The 20,047-nt window shown below is 39.4% G+C and overlaps 2 protein-coding genes across 4 annotated transcripts in view; both read left to right on the forward strand.

The window, feature by feature from the left end:
- The window catches only part of LOC144665028 (uncharacterized), a 31,220-nt gene extending 30,787 nt beyond the window's left edge, over window positions 1-433 (forward strand). The window contains exon 13 of the mRNA XM_078526210.1: window positions 395-433. Coding sequence (XP_078382336.1) covers window positions 395-398 — 4 coding nt within the window. The 3' untranslated portion in view covers window positions 399-433. The remainder of the gene's footprint in view (window positions 1-394) is intronic.
- A 4,044-nt stretch (window positions 434-4,477) lies between these two features.
- LOC144666097 (cartilage intermediate layer protein 1-like) lies at window positions 4,478-18,913 on the forward strand. 3 transcript variants are annotated; one of them, XM_078527444.1, is made up of 13 exons: window positions 4,478-4,657; window positions 7,295-7,489; window positions 8,518-8,571; window positions 9,890-9,988; window positions 10,894-11,067; window positions 11,859-12,173; window positions 12,581-12,686; window positions 13,430-13,584; window positions 14,737-16,054; window positions 16,139-16,815; window positions 17,496-17,642; window positions 18,638-18,712; window positions 18,791-18,913. In XM_078527444.1, exons 2-13 carry the CDS (start codon window positions 7,303-7,305, stop codon window positions 18,868-18,870), a joined length of 3,387 nt encoding a protein of 1,128 aa, XP_078383570.1. In that variant the 5' UTR covers window positions 4,478-4,657; window positions 7,295-7,302; the 3' UTR covers window positions 18,871-18,913. The 3 variants fall into 3 exon arrangements, with proteins under 3 accessions (XP_078383570.1, XP_078383571.1, XP_078383572.1); XM_078527445.1 differs by lacking the exons at window positions 4,478-4,657; window positions 7,295-7,489; window positions 8,518-8,571; window positions 9,890-9,988 and adding an exon at window positions 10,093-10,643; XM_078527446.1 differs by lacking the exons at window positions 4,478-4,657; window positions 7,295-7,489; window positions 8,518-8,571; window positions 9,890-9,988 and adding an exon at window positions 10,093-10,315.
- Window positions 18,914-20,047: the final 1,134 nt, after the last annotated feature.

Below are 20,047 nucleotides of genomic sequence, written 5' to 3' on the forward strand. Positions count from 1 at the left end.
GGGGGGTTTTTCACGTCATACACAATGATTTGAATATTTTAGAGGAATTCTGTTGACAGCGCTGTTGTAGCCCAACTTTTTCTGTCGGCTCAAACGCCTCCTTTATCGTTAAATTTAGACTTGTGCCAATGAATCGATTTAAATAAAATTTTGGGGTAACATTTTGGGCATTTTTAAGGTGGTCTTATATTAAATTTCTATTATATGAATCTTCAATCCAAGACCAAATAATGAGACTTATAACGGATGGAAGACGCCGAAGAATTTAAGCTTTATAGCAGCTTACATTAGTTATATCCGCCGTTTATAACAGTATTATTCTTACATCCCTTACATATAATATTGCAGCCCCACTTTTATGAGTGACTCTTCTTCATATCTCCCTTTCTTACAGTTAAATCAGCAAGACGTTTTTCAACAATGGCAACATGAGATCCACTGGAACTTTTCAGAATTCGACGTGTGATATCATTTTGTAGAAATTGTTTTTACGCTTTGTTAGAACCATTTTAATAGGAAAGTTGCACATTTGAACGTTCTATATATTTTTGGTAAAAATTTACTTTTGGTTTAATTTTTTTAAGCCAGTTTGATTTTATTTCCCTTTGTTTCAACTGTAACATTAGTGGACACAACAAACGTTACACCACCCTGTTGCAATGTGTTGCGACATGTTGGATGACGTTGTCGATGGTCAAAATTGGTCAAATTTTTCGCGCAAGATTTCTGGATATTGCATGACGTTGTATTCGTTTGGCCAAGATCGTGTTTTTGTGATTTTTTCCACCGGAACATGCATACCAGTTCGACTTACTGAGATTGCCTTGTCCAACATTGTACCATCTGCAACCGGGTGGCCAAACGCGTGCAACGTATGTTCCTGGGGGGGGGGGGGGTACTCCCTATAATGGCCTTTACGGGGAGGTTCCGCCCGAAAGGGGTACCTTTTTCAGTCTTCAGGTATATAAAAGGGTAGGGATTTCACAAATTTAGGTATATGAAAGGGTAGGGAAATCTGCCATATTAAATGATATTTTAAAAGGCCTTTACATTAAATATTTCGAGCAGACACAACTTTTGGCTGTATCGTCTTAATTTATTAAGCGCTACATAAAAAATGACAAGACTCTCCGTTTTAGGTAAATGTGATGTCGTGTAGGCATATGAAAGGGGTGCCTTTTTGCAATAAAATGTATATAAAAGGGGTACCTTTTCTATCAAAATGGTATATAAAAGGGTAAGGAGTTGGATCTCCGGGCGGAGCCTCCCCGTACAAAACTTTTTCGAGTACCCCCCCTCCCCCCGGGCGTATGTTGCGCTATATGTTGCATTGAAATGTTGCGTGCATTTGACCAGCTCCTTCTAGTAAACTTGGAACACGATCCCAACCAGCAATGTCGCACTGTGTTGGTTGAAATGCCGCGTGGCTGGGCCTTTAAACCACAATTTATCCACTCAATTTTTAAACTATCAATTATTACTTGGGCCTTAACTAGGTTGAGTGACGATAGCTATAAAAGCACAGTAAAAACCTTCAACTGGCCAAATGACGGGGATAAATGTTACGTGAAAGTAAAAGTCTCTGGAAGAAGATCTGTGTTCAAGGCTGAGAGTTACAGAGCAAACAAGAAAGACCTGTATGGATACAGCACTGATATAACAACACCTACACTAGATGACGCTGAAGCATCGGCTACCTGCCTCGAGTATAGGTGCAGTGCTATGTTGTCTAACGGGTCTTTTTCTGAAAATACACACATTGTAATAAGACCGATTTTGGGAGATTGCAAAGTTTTGAATAAGGGAAACGATTTAGATCTTTATCAAAGCCAGTGTCCATATTCTCTGCCGCCTCAGCAAGGTTTAAATCGTTCTATTTGCGATGTACCATTGCCGCCTTTTCTTCTCGATGTTCCTGGGTTGTATAACAGCCTGTGTTACCCCTGGGGGACTACAGAGAGTAGCTGTAGGACAGGAGATCCTCGGCTGGGATTTCTGTTTTCTGGGATGTTTTCCAGAGGCTATGCACTGCATTATAACTGCACTTGAATAAGGGGGTGTAGGTTGGATTAACTCAGTGAACTGATAAATAACAAAGCGGTGATCAATGTTGCTGTATCACTGATCAAGCAGTTTTAATCGCTAGTAAGTCCCCCCGATACAACTTACTGTCCATAAAATATTTTAGTTAAAATGTCATTAATATAGCCAGTGCCTCATTTTCCAATTCTGACCAAATCTGATTAGTTTTTATGTGAAAATTTAATGAAAATTGTGTATCTTCTGTTACCATTGATCCAGCTATTGACTGAAAAATAATGCCTTTACGTCAGTATATAGTCCAAATGTGAACTGACAGTTAGCAGATGGCAGTTTTTGCTTCGCACTCTAAGCTTTCAAACTAACCAGCTTACAGTTAGCTTAGTGGCTTGTTGTAGATTTAGAATTTTTTGGATTGGCATTAATCAGCTATTTAACATTACAGGGACGCACCTATCGTCAGCTCCTCGGATGCATTTCTGTTGAGCGTGCCATGAATTAGTCCCCTCTGCTAGCTATGATAACAGCTAATTTGTAAATACATATAGAATTCATTGTCAATGTAACTATTTTTACAGTAACTAAGCATAGGTGAGAAAACCACGAAGCGTCTTATTTGAGAATTAATTGACGGGATGATTTGCCAAATAAATTGCCAAATAAATTGCCAAATAAGGCGACATCGTAGGCCTTGTCTGATTTATTTTGCAGTCAAAGGACCATTTTCACTTCAATCAATTCCCAAGTTGGACTGGAAGTTTTTTCATTTCGTGTTAATTTTATTGAGCACCGAACCTTGTGCTTTCCAAGTAAGGGAATGCTTCAGTAGGCAGTATTACGACAGTAAGTAATAGAGCGGTTTTCACTTGAGTGTTGAAAACAATTTGCGTTTGCTTTGGTTTTGCATTACAACTACACTTTGTGGTTGGTTTAAAAATCATTCGCCACTTTCTCAGCCAATCAGAAAAAAAAAAATAATCGTGTCTCACTCGCGCACATTTTCCCGCGCTTCGTACCGGCTTAAAGTATTTGCTTCGAAGTTTGATTGGCTCACTGGATTGTCTGTGTCCTTTCTGATTAGCCAGAGTAATTACTTTGCTTTTGGCTTTACGACACTCAATTGAAAACTGCTCTAACCACTCTGCCTTTGTTTGGTTCTTTATCACCTTTACTTATCATTTAGATGTTAAATGGAGTTTTGTACTGTTGAATAATATGAGACATTACTTGCGCATTTGAAGACTTGTTAATTGTGGCGGAATTCCCCGAATCCGGCGCGATTTTCAGGGATATAACCCTTTGAAAAGAGCCTCATGTAATGTTTCTATATATTGGGTAGTTTTTTATAATCATAAATAAAATTACGCTTTGTTGTAACTTGGTCTGTTTTTTTTATTATTATTATTATGAACAAGATGGTTGCAAGACCATTTAAGAACACAGCCCTCCCTACCCTTTAAATGATCATACATGTGTTACATTTCATTTACTGCTTTTACAATTTACATTATTTTTCCTTTTCTTTACTTACTCTTACCCACCCCTCCCCCCTTACTTAAAAAAATAATGTTATCAGAGTGTCCTGTAGGGGAGGTGTAAAATCCCATTTCTCAGCCGAAATTTTGCCCAAATCCCATTTTCGCCAACCCATTGTTTTCCCGAATTTTCCAAATCCCAGACCCAGTTCTATTGTTTATTTGTTTGTAATTCCCAGTCCCAGTGAAAATTTACCCAAATCCCAGCTCCCATTTTACCCGGCACGTATTCTTTAGTGTTAGGTCAGGTGCATACATCTTTTCAACAACACAGAAGTATGTTTTAAGTGATTTCCCGCACAGCAGGCGGACGTGTTTACATCACGTAGTGTTCTTATGGTCTGGAGGCAAAATGATTTTATTAATAATAACTCGCACGTAGATAGATGGATATAGATATCAGGGGGGGGGATCCTATATGAAAGTGACAGGGATGCTCGTCGGAAATTTTGAAAAGAGACCAATCTGGGTGTGGCTCAAGCTTTTCTTGACCCCTTAAAGATACCGAAAAACTAAGAAAAGAATTTATATTTGTATATTTATTCGTGTGCAACCCTAAACGAGACCTTTGTAGCTAAAAATATTGGTGTTTTTTTTACCCGAAACACCTTAAGCGAGACCAAAAATCCCAAAAATATACCGCTAAGTGAGACGACGAGCATCCCCGTCCTTTCATTTGCGAGTCAACCCCCCCCCCTCCCCCCCCCCCACCCCGGGATAGATATAACGTATTTATACACGATTGTAGCTAAAGCTGAAAGCTTATGGGGTCATGTAGCATTTGCAAAATGAAGAATGAGTATCAATGTCAACATATGGCAAGAATGTTTTAGTCTAAAGTTGACTTCACCGACCGCATTAAACGACAGATGCTTGTAAATGAATGTGATGTGTGTTTTGACTCATTGCCAAAGTAATTAAATTAAAAATCAACCTAGGAATAATTTTATGCAAGATTGATCATCGTAGCTGCAGACCGTCTCTGGTACTAAAGGAAGTCAAAAGTGATGCTCGTCGCCAACTGTTTCTCGAGCAGATAGTTTAAGCAAACTACGGTTATTTGACTTATTGATCTGAGAGAGGTAAGTTAAAGATCCAATTAATTTAAACAGAAAAAGGTTGTACAACCAGTGCTCCCTTATGGACGCTGCCGTAAGCGGACAGCTTTATCTACGGCTATCTTTACAAAACTTCCTTTGAGCTCCCACGAAAACTCTATGTTTACATGTACCCATTCGCAAAAGGGCCGCGGACACTTTCAAGGAGTACTTCGTTTCTAATCTCCCATAAGAGGACACCCCGAAACGACAAATTATATTTAGCCTCAATGCCGCTGTTTGTGCTGTTTGTGTGATGATCTCACCGTCAGTGTAATTGCAGTGACACATTTGGTAATTTTCTCGTTAATAAAGATCGTTAGTTGCTGTTTTGTCATTGTCAAAGTTCAGTGTGAGTGAGTGAGCAAACTTCGGTAAGCTGCTACCCATGTCATCCTACATACTGTTAGCCTGCTAGTGTCCACCTCCGAAGATCAAGCGACCAGCTCCAGTTACGGACACGTTCTGCTTCCAGAGTGTGTCCGCTAATTCACTTCGACTGTTACGTTGTTTTTGCAACATAGACCTCTCTGTAAATTAACATGTCATCATTTTTGAAATACCTTTTCCGTAAATTCAATCAATTATCAAAGGCATTCAGTTTGCAATCACTAGCAAAACGGTCCTGTGCTTGTTGATACAATCGTGTGATTGATGTTGATAAGAAACGAGTAAATCGATTTTATTCGTTTGTTAGCAACATCACAAGATTGCACATATATTTCGTTGAGTAAACCTATACTGAACTGTCAATTAATTCTTTTTTGAACATTTAACATCACCTTTATATATACTCCAGATTTTCGCTATTTTGCTCGTGGTTTTACTATTTCTTAGGTTAAGGTTACATTTTACCTACATTTCTTTAAAATACAGATTATGTTATATGTTTAAATTACGCTTACATACTAAATAAGAAAGATGACGTTAACGTAAGTTCACTGTGGCTAGTACTACAATCAGGAACAGCGGAATGCCGGAGCGTTGGAACGCCAGAATACTACATCAGGAGTCCATCTACATACTATACTCTGACGGCTTCTGCCTGACTTCGGCTAAGGCCTTTGGCGTTGGAGTGCTCCATCTATACAACGGTTATATATATCTATTATCTCTGACGAGAGGTAAAATCTCTAAATACTGTAATCATTTTATATTCGATTAAGCCCTTTTCCTTAAGCAGATATATAATGTGATTAAAATGGAGGGTACTGACTCGAAATTCGGTCCTAAGATCCCGACTTGAAGTCCTGACTCATGACCATTCTTGTTTGAGATCCACATCGAAATCCTCACCCGAAGAATCGGTGTCCTTATCCGAAAGTATGGATTTAATGGATTCATATTAAATGAGTTTATTTATTTATTATTAATTTCTTTTTATCATTATTATTTTAAGGATTGGTCTACCCCATGGCAGACCCGCGTTTTGTCTCTTCCGTCCGTGGCGTTCCGGGTTGTTATGTGTTTCTGGTTTTAGTAATCCGGCGTTCCTGCATTTCACCGTTCTGGTTTTAATACTAGCCTTTGGCAGCATAAATATATTAGCATCGAGTGTATGAGGTGAAAGATCTTTTCTGCATGCAAGAGCAATCTTTTAAAAGAAAACTATTAAGACTACACTTTTTAACTGAAAATATGACATTTTGTTCCATATCACTCTCAAACAACGAACATTTTAAAACTCAGTTACTATCTAGCTAAAAACAATAACGTTTCAAAACTTTTATTTACAATGCCAGACAACAGGCTTTGTTTAAAGCTTTTTACAAGTCCGCAGGCTACGTTATTATCTTATAATTAACCGACTAAATGGCGCCACATACTAAAAACAAAACAGCAGTCATCAATATACACAGAAAAGAACAATTTGTTAAGTGTCGAAACTGCGAGTTTGCTTGATAACACTTACATGTATATGTAAACTGCCGCGTAGCGAGCCGGAGTATCTTCTCGTTGTTCCACATTCGCCACGCAAGTGCAATGTTACTCCCGGTTGTCGCATTTCACGCGCTTTCTTTATGCCAGCCAACCAAATATTATTTTTGCTGCGCGAAATTTAATATCAACAGAGGACCGGCTTTACTTCTGGTGCAGATGAAAGCGAGCTTTTCTCGGCGGAAAGCAAGTGTAGCTGCTGTTTTTCGCAATCAGTCGACGGATCGATATCGAGAACAACCGCGCCGGCCGTTTTCCTTAAAACGTATGTAAAGCATTCTTTCCGCTAAATCTACAAAAAAACCTATTCAAAAGTTCCGTTAAAGGAAGACATTTGCCATCGTTATTTCCTTAGTTGTCGTGGAAAGAGAAAACGAAATTGCAAAATATGAACAAAAAAACGATGTTTCGTGTCTATGCAAACTATTAAGCCTAAAATCATTTTAAATACTTAACTAAAAACTAATATTGACAATATTTTCTATGCACTGCAGAGATTACAGCAGTTACTGTTAGCAAGCAAGTTTCTAAGTTTATGCTCTATGCATTTTCTTGTTTAGTTTACTTAACATTGGGTTTATTGTATGTAATTGAATTACACTTGCATTTGCATTTGCAATCAAAGGCTACGGTTTAGTTTTTGTTTCGATAGTCACTAGCTTTGCATAAATGAATATTCCGCAGGAAACAGAATGTCATCTGAAGAAGAATTAGGAAAAGAAAACAAATATATTGTAGGAGTAAAACCATCCTCGAGCCCCAGTCGTCGGGCTATAGTACTTATCCTGGTGGTTGCAGTTGCTTTGGTAACAGTGGTAGTCCTTCTTGCTACATTAATTCCCATTTATGTGACAGGCAATAGAGACGAGGGCGGCAGTAGTAAGTAACAAACATTAGGTCAAGTAACTTTTCTGATGATTTTGATCTTGTAAGCGGGCAGAATGTACATTTACTTGCATAGTCATAGCAGATAAGGATAACTTCGGCATTCTATACACTGAACCAAGTACTCCACACATGCCAGAACTGTCAGGCCATTCCTCAGATGCAAACAAGTGCGTAACTAAATCACCTTCAACATAATAATATTATCTAAATCTCCGCTAATTTTGCACTTTTAAAGCAGTAGTACTCGACAAACTAGTTATACAATACTTTCGAGTGATATACTAAACAATTATTACACTAGCGCGCATTGGATATGAGATGGTAGATAGCCAGCAACATTTTATTGACCATTTTTTAATTTAATGTTTTTTAATTAGTTTTTAATAAGTAGTTTTTAATTGGTAATTCGTTTCTTATATATTATTGTATATCGTAGGTTTTTTAATGTATATCTTAGATTTTTTAATACTTGTAAATAGGAGGACCACGAGTTTGTTAGCTTTATAGCTATTAAGTGCTACCCTCTATAAATAAAGACGTTATTTACTTACTTACTTACTTACTTACTTACTTACTTACTTACTTACTTACTTACTTACTTACTTACTTACTTACTTACTTACTTACTTACTTACTTACTTACTTACTTACTTACTTACTTACTTACTAGCGTCGAGTTGACTTTAACGATCTCATATCCAACAAGCACGAGTGGAATAATTGTTTTATTGAAAACGCCCAAAGAATTGGAACTTTTGAGCTCCCCATATTCAAATAATATTTGTGGTCAATGGTGAACTAGCCCATATACCATTGCCTGTTAACCAATCAAAACGTAGGAATTGCAATATACCATAGCTAGTTAACGTTTTTAATAAAGTGTAATATGCATACAGTAGTACATGAACAAAGTATATAGATTGGTAAAACAAGGATATCGATGACAACACCTGTTGTTATTAAAGAGCCAACTAAATGATGATTAAAAATACGTGTTTTTTTTTCTTTGTACCTCGTAGAACAACTATCAGAGCAACAAAGTGATGAAAATTATCTCACCAAAAGCAACACAGGTTGGTATACATAAACATACTGACAGCAATTATAATAACGAAAATGTTGGATGCTGAACTAAACCCACCGGAAAAATAGTTCACAATATTCCTTGAGTTAAGAGTTACAATGCTTCTGGCCTGCGAACGCAGACGTATTTCCGGCTGTCGTTTTGCTTACATTGTCAGTGCTACAAGTGAACACGGTACCTCAAATCACGCGCCCATATTTCATCCAGTCATGAATACCTCGTACATTTGTCGATTTTAGTCGTTACAAGTCGTGCATACGCTCTAGATACATGCCTAATGATGAGCCTACGGTGACTGTCCCCCGAGAACTTAAGGTGATTCTAGTGAATTGCATTGCGCATCCTTTCTGCGCACAATATTTGCGTCATCTAGCGGACGCACAAGCGCGCGTGCACACAGAACATTACGAGGTTCCTATTAGAGGAGAAGCTCGACAGGCAAATCAGTTGTCATTTTCTTTTAAACGGGCATGGTAACCCCACCCCCCCCCCCCCCCTCACCCCCTTATTACATATTTTTAAAGACAAAACGACTCTCAATGATATATCGAAGTTTTGTGAATGTTTGATTTCCCGATTTTGAAATATTCTCATTGAATGTTTCAATGAAAGCATGAAGTTGTTTCAATAGCTCTTTTGTTCAATATACATTTGCTTTTTCGGCAAAATTTCGGCGTTTTACTGTAACATTGTTGTGTCACTGAGGTAAGAGGTAAGATATTCGTATTCTACTTTTATCAAAAAATTCTGTATGTAATGAGCGCCTCTCAGCCAAGGCTAGCGAAGTACGCACAGCGGTGCTAAATACATTATATTGACACCAAAATAAAGTTATTTATCTATTTTTATTTTTTTTAATATTAAGATAAGAAATTTAAAACGTAATTATTTCTAACAAAGTATGTTACCAATCTTTTCAAATTCCCCTATTGTTTAAGATCTCTTTGTTTCTTCCGTTTAACTCTTATATTTTCTTGTTACATGGTAAAAAAAATCTTTGGCCTGTAGACGTGCATAAAATAGAGGGTAAGTTCTTACAGTGTCTTGTTCTACAACTATGAACACCAGATCCAAAAGACAACTTTTCTGCTAGACACTGGGCGACAAGGCGTGATAACATTCTTTGAACCATCACCACATCCCTCAGTAAGGGCAGGTTTCGTGAATGTTTTAATGGAAAATTTTGAGTGACAAATTGTGCCTTCTCCTCAGTGTGCCTACTAACAAATGGGGGAAAGGTGAATTAAGTGATTTGACTCTAAATTTGAGTTATGTGAGTTTTCTCTATTTATATTTTTCTTCTCAAGGATCAAGCACGGCTACTAGCCTTTCGCCCACACCAGCATCGACCACCTCCAGCCAAGCCACGATTTCGTCACCACTTGCAAACCTTGTTCCCAACACAGGTGGAAAGAGTTTATGCTGCAAGATATTTCTTCTTTAGTCAGCTTGAAAGAAGGGATTTTTTAGTGCAAACATGCCACAGCTTAAGTCTTTCTCCAAGGGAAATGGTTTCGTGAATGGTTTAATGGAAATTTTTGAGTGAAAAATTGGGCCTTCTCCTCAGTGTGCCTACTAACAAATGGGGAAAGGGTGAATTAAGTGATTTGACTCTAAATTTGAGTTATGTGAGTCTTTATTTTTTTCTTCTGAATGATCAAGCACGGCTACTAGCCTCTCGCCCACACCAGCCACGATTTCGTCACCACTTGCAAACCTTGTTCCCAACACAGGTGGAAAGAATTTACGCTGCAAGATATTTCTTCTTTAGTCAGCTTGAAAAAAGGGCTTTTTTTAGTGCAAACATGCCACAGCTTAAGTCTTTCTCCAAGGGAAATGGTTTCGTGAATGGTTTAATGGAAATTTTTGAGTGAAAAATTGGGCCTTCTCCTCAGTGTGCCTACTAACAAATGGGGAAAGGGTGAATTAAGTGATTTGACTCTAAATTTGAGTTATGTGAGTCTTTATTTTTTTCTTCTGAAGGATCAAGCACGGCTACTAGCCTCTCGCCCACACCAGCCACGATTTTGTCACCACTTGCAAACCTTGTTCCCAACACAGGTGGGAAGAGTTTATGCTGCAAGATATTTCTTTTTTAGTCAGTTTGAAAAAGGGCTTTTTTAGTGCAAACATGCCACAGCTTAAGTTTTTCCTCCAAGGGTCAGAAAAACGAAGAGGTGTGGGAAATAAAAAGGAAAAGGAAGAATAAGGGAAAATAGGGACATCCAATTTAAATTCAAATTTCAGTTTTGCCTGAAAGGAAAGAGCACTTTTAATCTTCATTTTAGAATTATTTCTGTCTACTTTTTAGAAGCCAAATGGTCTCGGTGGAGTTCTTGGAGTGACTGCAGTAAAACATGTGGTACCGGAACACGACAGCGAAACAGGACATGTGTTGCTATTAGACACAATTCAGGTTTCACTCCTGTTTCTTGTGCTGGGAAACCCATGCAGAGCAAAACCTGCGCAGAATGGAACTGTCCAGGTTTGAGAAAAAATGCGTAATATATTCCTTTTTACTGGTGGGGGGAGGGGAGACACATTTTATGGTGACAGCATGGTATCCACTAGATGAGAAAATAAAAATAAAATGCTGTTTACGTTATTACTCAAAGGAATTCTATAAGATGAGATTATTGCGGGAAGATGCAGGTAATCAGCGTGGGCATGTTAGTATAGTGCTAGGCATTCTATGGAACATCAATAAGTGACGATGTCTGGCTTTCTTATAACTCGAGATTTTGTTGGGTAGAAATATTACAAATTTTAAAAGCAAGACAAAAACGTACAAACCATGTCCTATTTTAAAGAAATATTTAAAATCTTTACCCTTGTTTAAACCAAAGCAGCTCAAAAGCCTTACCCATTGGGGACGCACATACCTCTAATTATTATTCAACACATGCGCGCGCTGCCCATATATGGTCAAAATGTTAAAGTTAACTGTCATCCGTATACATAACAGATATCCTGCGATATACGTTGGTTGCGAAGATTCGTCCGAAATCTTGTAAAGCGCTGCATAATTACAGTTTTTCTGTCTGCAGAATTTGTTTCGTTGTCAATTTGTTGAATAATAAAACAATTATCCTGCTCAATCTTGCGGAATATCGTCCGATTTTAGCCAACTCGGCCTAAGGCCTCGTCGACTAAGTATCAGGCGATATTCCGCGCGATTTCGCAGGATAATTGTTAAATATAACCCTATTTAAGTACCCTATCCTGATTTAATATAGTATCCCCACCTCATTTCACCGATAAAATGTTGTCTCTTAGATTGCAACAGGAAATGCATCAAAGGAACGCTAAATGATGAATGCAATGCCTGTACATGCGATGATCACGTACTTACTGGTAGAATTCTTAGCAAGACTAATGTTTCGTTGTCGGAAGCCAGCATTGCATTGGTGGAATCACCGTACAGAGTTTTGGCCCAAACAGACATCAGCGGCTTTTTTACCGCTTTCAATGTTTGCGCAGACGCCCACCAGGAGCTGTTGATAACCAAAACGGGTTTTGTTCCCATGAAGAAGAATACGACTGTAATGACGCCCACAACGGCTAAAATCGCTGTCATGTTGGAAATTGCCGGTGAGTGAGCGAGCGAGCGAGCGAGCAAACAAACGAATGAACGAACGAACGAACGAACGAATGACCGACCGGTAACAGTACAAAGGGAGTAATAAGTCTAGTGCATTTGACCCTTATACGTCTATCGATAAAAGGGTATCGACATAGTTCTTGCTCTGCAAGATATGTTCTCTGCATATCATGGAGCATTTAGACGACTGATCGACTGACTGAATCACAGGTTGAATGACCGACCGACCGACTGGTTCTCTGGTTGAATTTCTGACTGAGTTCCCGACTTTAGGAGTAAATGAACAGACAGTAGGACTATAAATAAAAAACCAACGATCGAATGCTTTTCTTTGTGTGACGTTTACTTATCTTATACATGTACTACAAATTCACGATATCTGTATTAAATTTTTCAGTTCCTCCATCTGTAACGGTACACCCAGAAAGTAAGATGAGGATGCCTGGCCAGAGTGTTACATTTTGTTGTGATGGAAAAGGAAATCCCCCACCAGAAATTGAATGGTGAGTAATGTTTGGATAGGAAAGATCAATGCTATAAATGGTCATCTGGCGCACAACTTTGACTTTGATTATGATATTTACATGTGACATTTTTGTAGCCGACCGGTGCCAAACTTCTTAAACTCTACTTCCCATAGCATTAAGCAACTGGAAGATTGCTATTTACCCTGGGCAGGAGCCCATCTAGTTAATCGTGGCTATCCCGCCCCCTCTTCACATCGTTACTTCACTGGTAACAATTATTAAGCATTACTCCCATATCGGACCGTGACCGTTCTTTCATCTGTTATATTGAATACATGAAGTATTTAATTTTCGGTTAATATAATTTTAGCCATGTTCAAAACGAGCAGGGGACTGGGTACGAATATTCAATATCGATTGCAATGAAAAACTGGGCCCGTCATCTGAAAGAGCATCCAAAAATTAGTAACTCAACCAAATTTGAGAGTTATTAGTTTAAACGCAAAGGCATGGAACTCTTTTAAAAATCGTTAAAATAAGAGAGCTTAGTATGGCTGGATGGACAGCTGTCCCTCCAATCCATACTAAGCTCTCTTATTTTAGCAATTTCTACAAGTGAACCATACCTATGCGTTTAAACTAATAACTCTCAAATTTGGTTGAGTTACTAATTTTTGGATGCTCTTTTAGATGACGGGCCCAGTTTTTCATTGCAATCGATATTGAATATTCGTACCCAGTCCCCTGCTCGTTTTGAACATGGCTAATTTACCCTTTAGGTTCAAGGACAACAATATCATTGATAAAGACCTTTACAACTATAACAACACTCTTGAAATCACTGCTTCGAATGGCCTTAATGGCACTTACCGCTGTAGAGTAGTAAACGACTTTGGATCAGAATTCTCTAACACAGCTGTCTTAAAGATAGTTGGTATGTATCCTTACTGAAATTCAGTTGTTTGAGTTGCCCATTCCCACTTCCAGCTGCATTTAATTGGTATTACAGCTGAAAATAACTTTAAAAATTTCCAAAATGAGTTATGCAACCATGTAACCGTCACGTCCAACTAAGACAGAATGTAAAGCAATTTTTTTTTCGAACAGTATATCATTCATTTACTATCTAAAATCCGCTAATGTTGTTGTGGGTCTTCCTTCACTTCTAACACCAAGATGATACTTTTCTTTAGGATTTGAACTAACGAACATACGAACGTTGTTGTTGTTGTTGTTGTCTCCAACAACAACCAACGATTTATTAGCCAAACCAAGAGAGCATATAAAAAATATTGCCAAGCATGACATTAAATGAAAATACAGCATAGAAATAGCTTAGACGGGCCAAAAACTACTCAGAATAGAGGAAACTAAACGAGCTGAGTAGATAAAAAAAACCTCAATGTGCTTTGGCTACAATCATTGACAAAAGTGTTGACACATAATCAATTTAGGCCCTATTTTATTGTTAATTGGACTAGTTTCATCCTTTTGCCCCACTTTTCCAACCCCCTTCCCCTATCAATGTTGTAGTTTGTTTCTAGTAGCACTTTGCTACAATTTTAAAAACTAGTGGTAAATTTGCCATTATTACATCAGAGCGAAGTCAATGTGTCAACAACTTTTGTCAAAGATTGTAGATCTCGCGAGGAAGAAACACAGAGAACGGGATGCATACAAGTAGTATTAAAACAAATAAAAAGTAAACAAATAGTAATTTAAGGCAGAAAATATTAAAAACAGAAAGTAAAAACAGTACCATTGTGATAGAGCCAAAACTCCATCTCCTGGTCTATATCACTGGTTCTGTTTAAACTGACGTTAAAACTGCTGAATGGGAAACCCTGGACTTCCTGGGTCCAAGTCTTGAGTCTCAAGTGTTTGGCTTACAGTTCCAGATTGCTGTTCTTCTTTACGTCGTGTACACGTGCTGCTATGAGTAAGACAACAAAATGATGAGCGTTGTGCTAAAACCGCTTGTTACCAAAGCAGTCTCACAGTTATTTTTTCGTTGCATTCATTTGTTAGCTGTATGAATGACATGTTTATTTTTGTTCTAAGCAACAGTTAATTTTTGTGTTTTCAGAGCAAAGCGTAGACACGTGTTCTCCAAAACCCAAATCCAACAAGGTTACTTTACCTGAGGGCTGTGTTACAAGTGCCACCAACAGCAGCATTATAGATCTTGGCAAATGTAAGCCTGTCACCTGCTTAAAAGAAGACTTTTCCTTTAATTCTTCGTGTCGAGATCCTTCTTTCTGTTGTGGAGCTCGTAATTTCACACACGTTTTGGTGAAATGCAGAGATGTCTCGTCATACAACCTTACAAAAGTGACACACTGTTCATGTGGCATTTGTATCCAAAACGTCACCGTCATAGAAGGCATCATAGTGGGTGGTCCAGAGAAAAAAATCATAAAATATGGAGATGTAATTTATGGTGGTAAGGTAGTCGCTAAGACAGACGAAGAGGGAACATTTTTCTTCGCAATCTCGGAAAAAAATGTGAAAAGAGTTGTAGTCACTTTCAAAGATTCTTTTAATGAAGAGTATGAAGAAAGGAAAAAGGTTATTGTAATAAGAGAAGGTGGTAAAATCTTTCACAAAATAATGCTGAAACAAATACCATCCCCTGTTGTTTTCAATGCATCCCAGCCTCTTAACATTTCTTTGAGAAGTGATCCAAACATCGACGGTTTTGCCAATCTCGAACTTCCAGCAGAATCATTCCTTACAGAAAATGGTTCTGTTTTTCATGGCAATGCCAGCGCTACAATCAGTGTTACTGATCCTCGTAGCCTTTCAGATGTCCTCACTGCTCCTGGAGATTTTACCACAATAGATGAAGACGGTGAACAAGGACTTTTAGAAACCTACGGTACGGTAAAGCTGAAATTTGAAGACGACACTGGACAGCAACTATTCGTGTGTAAACCAATGAAGTTGTCTCTTGTTTCTGGGTGTGTTAAAAATGGAACTGGCATTCCTCTGAAGCTCTATTGGCTTGACAGTGAAACAGGGCGTTGGAGAGAATATGGCGACTTCCTGCTTGAAAGCGGAAGCAGCGAAGTATATTTTGCAGTAACAGTTACTCCCCCACTCGTAAATGAAATACTTAATATTGATGTCCCGGTCAATACCATCTGCGCCAGAGTGACGACGGACTCGCCGATGGAAGGCCCACTAAGAGCTATTCGACAAGAGGGTTCGTGCTACAGAGGGTACATTGAGCAAACTATATCAAGTGAAGGCGAAGCCTTTATACTACTATGGCAAGATGGAAATTTTTATCTTGAAGATGACAACGACGAGTGCAAAATTCCGATTAACAGTCAAGGTCTTTCACCAAACGTCGAAGCTGACACTTGTAGAGATGGTGGGAATGCTCTGGACTACAAATGCAGGTGAGAAATTTTGTGTTTCAAAAACAATCATTCTAAAGCAAATGATCACCATGAAACTATTTGGAATTGGAATTCTCTTTCCAGTAGCAGGATCAGCATCAGTAGCAGCAGCAGCATCAGTAGCAGCAGCAGCAGTAGCAGCAGCAGCATCAGTAGCAGCAGCAGCTTCAGTACTAGCAGCAGCATCAGTAGCAGCAGCGTCAGCAGTAGCAGCGGTAGCAGCAGCGTCAGCAGTAGCAGCGGCAGCATCAGTAGCAGCAGCGTCAGCAGTAGCAGCGGCAGCATCAGTAGCAGCAGCGTCAGCAGTAGCAGCAGCAGCATCAGTAGCAGCAGCAGCATCAGTAGCAGCGTCAGCAGTAGCAGCGGCAGCATCAGTAGCAGCAGCGTCAGCAGTGGCAGCAGCAGCATCAGTAGCAGCAGCGTCAGCAGTAGCAGCAGCAGCATCAGTACGAGCAGCAGCATTGGTACCACCAGCAGCATCAGTACGAGCAGCAGCATCGGTACCAGCAGCAGCATCAGTACGAGCAGCAGCATCGGTACCAGCAGCAGCATCGGTACCAGCAGCAGCATCAGTACGAGCAGCAGCTTCGGTACCAGCAGCAGCATCAGTACCAGCAGCAGCATCAGTACCAGCAGCAGCATCAGTAGCAGCAGCATCAACAGTAGCAGCAGCGTCAGTATCAGCGGCAACAGCAGCATCCGTAGCAGAAGCATCGCCATTAGCAAAAGATCCGTGGTTTCTTCAAGTCCAAGCCTCTCAGGTTTGCCTCACTTTCGAATGCACTTACAATGGAGGTAGGGGTGTCGTGGCGAAATGAGGATGGGACGTTTCTTCCCTAGCCTTGACAAGGATAAGGGTGATTTTCCGCCCAGTTTTCTGTTCAGCAAGGCCTTGGGCGGAAGGGGAAAGGGTGTGATGATTCACTATATCCGCCACTGTATATTTAGCTGCTGCAATATAAGATATGACATTTCTGGGCTAAACGAACCGTTAAGCTGTATTAAAACTTTTCTCACTGTATAAAAACGGTGCTCACCAATGACGTAAAACAAAAAAAAAAACGACCCAGTCACAAACAACCTCGAAAGAAAAAAGGAGGAGCAATAGCTCCAACTTTTACGGGTAAATTTCGAACGCCACGTTTTCGTTACCATTTCCGTCGTGGTTTGATCTCACAACAAACACCACAGGTTGACAAGAAGAACATTTGCGGGCTGAGATGCCCATCGGAAATTTTGAAAACAACCCCTAAAAGATACCAATCTGGCATGGCTGAGGCTTTTTGTAAAATGCGATAGCGATGTATCATGGATCGGAGCTAATTAAAATACAAAAATGATTGAACTTTTTTTTGTTCAAGGCAACGTTCATTTCCCGGTCCTTTTTCCCCGTTAAAGGTATTCAATTTTTAGTAACCATTAACAAATCCTTTGCCTTCAGCAATGGTGTCGACAATCAACACACTGACATCAGTGTTGACGACTTCTCGCAACATTGGACCATCATCAGGAACACAAACTAGCAGCAGCACAGGATTAACATCTACAACTGGGGCTACATCAAATCTTAGCTGCTCGACTATCACAGGTTTGCTTCATTTTGGATTACACAATTTATGCAGGATGTTGATAAGTAATATTGGAACTGGGAGAATTGTATGATGTTATGACGCTAACGTTATCGCATGGAAAGCGTCATTTGGCGCTATTAATCGAGACCGTAGAAGCCCATCCACATTGTATGAAATGAAAAAAATTTGTAATTTGTATTTTCTTTATTTCAAACTTGGTCTGGCGGACCTGGCGTTTATTTGAAGCCGGCGCTTAATCGGGGTCCGGCATTTATTAACGAAGGCTAATTTTCTGACATTTCTTTCAAAGTTAATTCATTATTATCCATGGACAAAAAGTTGTATGGAGAAAAGTTTTCTCTGGCAGGAGGGTTACCCACCATACCGAGCCACCCCGGGCGAGAGAGCTTTTCGTACGTTTCTTTATAAATAGCTGCGATCCGTTTATATGAGAAATTGCAAAGTTGAGTAGAGGATCACTGGCTTTAAAGGTAGGGCGACCCTGCGGAGCGAGCCACCTTTTTTTCCATTTATAACAGTTTTGTTATTTTGCTTGGCCTACCGGGGACAAGTTATAGTACGTAGCATGCGCAAACGCTTCAACCAGCCAAAACAGAATGGCGGATAATTGAAATCGAAGTCGGCGATAAATTCTTCCAAAAAATGGGTCTTAGTCGTACCAAATTTGAGAAAAGGCCGCCATATCAGATGTTATAAAACAACGTTCGCCAATCTTTTGAAACGAGAAGGCCAAGTTTTGGCTCGGCCAATAGGGAGAACTTTTCTCATATAAACGCTCGGCAAAAGCTGGCTCGGGGGGGGGGGGGGGAGAGAGTAACCCTCCTACCTGGGACAACTCTTCTCCATATAAACAGGCCCTAAGTCGGTAAAGGCCACTCCTGCAAAATAAATACCTTTATATCCATGTAATTTACTTGAGAAGTGAGCTAATGTTTTGTTAAAGAACGGAAATAACATGGTTCTAATGGTTCACGTCTGTATTCAATTCTAGTACTTGTTATTGATAGCTCATCTTCAAAGCAAGAGGAAGACGTGTCCTTGGCGACTAGCCTTACCGCAACAACATATTCACAGTCAGATTTGTTGTCGTCGTCGTATTCACAGCCCCATTCACAGTCAGATTCGTCGTCGTATTGACAGCCCCATTCACAGTCAGATTCGTCGTCGTCGTACTCCCAGACCATTATTGGTATTACTCAGAGCACCACAGTCGTGTGTCACTGAAATGTACTTCAGCAAACGATCCACAGGACAAACTGAAATAACTTCCGTCGGGAGTTCTTCGCTTAGTGGATCGCATTTATAACATAATGATAATGCATTTATATAGCGCATTTTCCATATTGATATGTAAATGTTCAAATGCGCTGTTCACATTCTGTAAATTACTACACACAAAAGCTACGTAGACCACAACTCCGGGAGCTTCGTGCCCTACTCTTTTCAAATAGTGAGAGTACTGTAGGATGTTTTTAGGATTTGTTATTCATTGTTTCAGCCTCCCTGAGAAACTTTGTCCACCGCCTGTAGGAATTTTAAAATTTCACGGATGTGCCCTTGTAAATGGAGCTGAAACTTTCTTCACGCTAAGAATATCATCTAGCAATTTAAAAAAATCGGTTTTTCACGACAGCCGAGTAAAGCTTACTACTAATAAATAAAATTATAATAAATCACAAGTTTGGTATGGTCGAACAATCAGTAAGAAGTAAGCAAAAAGCCAAAGTCAAAAACTTTTTTTAATGTAGCTAGAGAAATATTTGCCTTGAATAAATAAGGTGAGGCATTTCACAATTTAGGCCCAGCATTCTGTGGTACAATTACAATTTTCGTGATTGTAAATTCGCATAGAGTTCACTGTTTCTAATACTGTATTCTTGCCATAAGTTTAGGAAACATGTGGTTAAAAAAAGGGGCTAAGGATTCACTCGTTAAAACTTTATTCGTAAGTGTGGCTTTTTGCTTATTAAGTGTGACCATGTAAACTTATTTGAGGCATCATTTGCCTTTAATCATAGTCTGCCCTTAAAATTACCTTACCAGTTCTCTTGTAGTCTGATCACAGGCAGAGAATCCTCTGTGTTTGAGGCCGCGTGACGTCAGCGTCACAGTTCACCGTGTTCGGGGGGGGGGGGGGGATGGGACGGCTAGTGAGGAATTAACGACCTCAAAACCCCATAAAATCACAAACGATCACACAAACGATAAAAGGTATGTGAACTTTATTTATCTGGCTTACAGTAAATAAAAGTTTGGGATCAAAAGATGGGAAATTCAGTATTTTATGGAGCATTTCTCGCGATCAGTTGACTCAAGCCGAGGTTAATCGTTACAAATTACAGCGAACGTATGAGATCAAATAGTGTACCGTGACGCTTACGTCACGCGGCCTCAAACACAG

The sequence above is a fragment of the Oculina patagonica genome, chromosome 9, assembly GCF_052425735.1.
Source record: "Oculina patagonica isolate OP01 chromosome 9, crgOcupat, whole genome shotgun sequence".
NCBI classification, from domain to species: Eukaryota; Metazoa; Cnidaria; class Anthozoa; order Scleractinia; family Oculinidae; genus Oculina; species Oculina patagonica.

What these genes read in the sequence shown, in the direction of transcription:
- LOC144666097 (XM_078527444.1), top strand. Translation starts at nt 7,303, where the DNA reads ATGTCATCTGAAGAAGAATTAGGAAAAGAAAACAAATATATTGTAGGA. An exon ending in GCTCTGGACTACAAATGCAG is followed by an intron (nt 16,055 to 16,138) that starts GTGAGAAATTTT and finishes TTCTCTTTCCAG; the next exon opens with TAGCAGGATCAGCATCAGTA. An exon ending in TAGCCTTACCGCAACAACAT is followed by an intron (nt 18,713 to 18,790) that starts ATTCACAGTCAG and finishes ATTGACAGCCCC; the next exon opens with ATTCACAGTCAGATTCGTCG.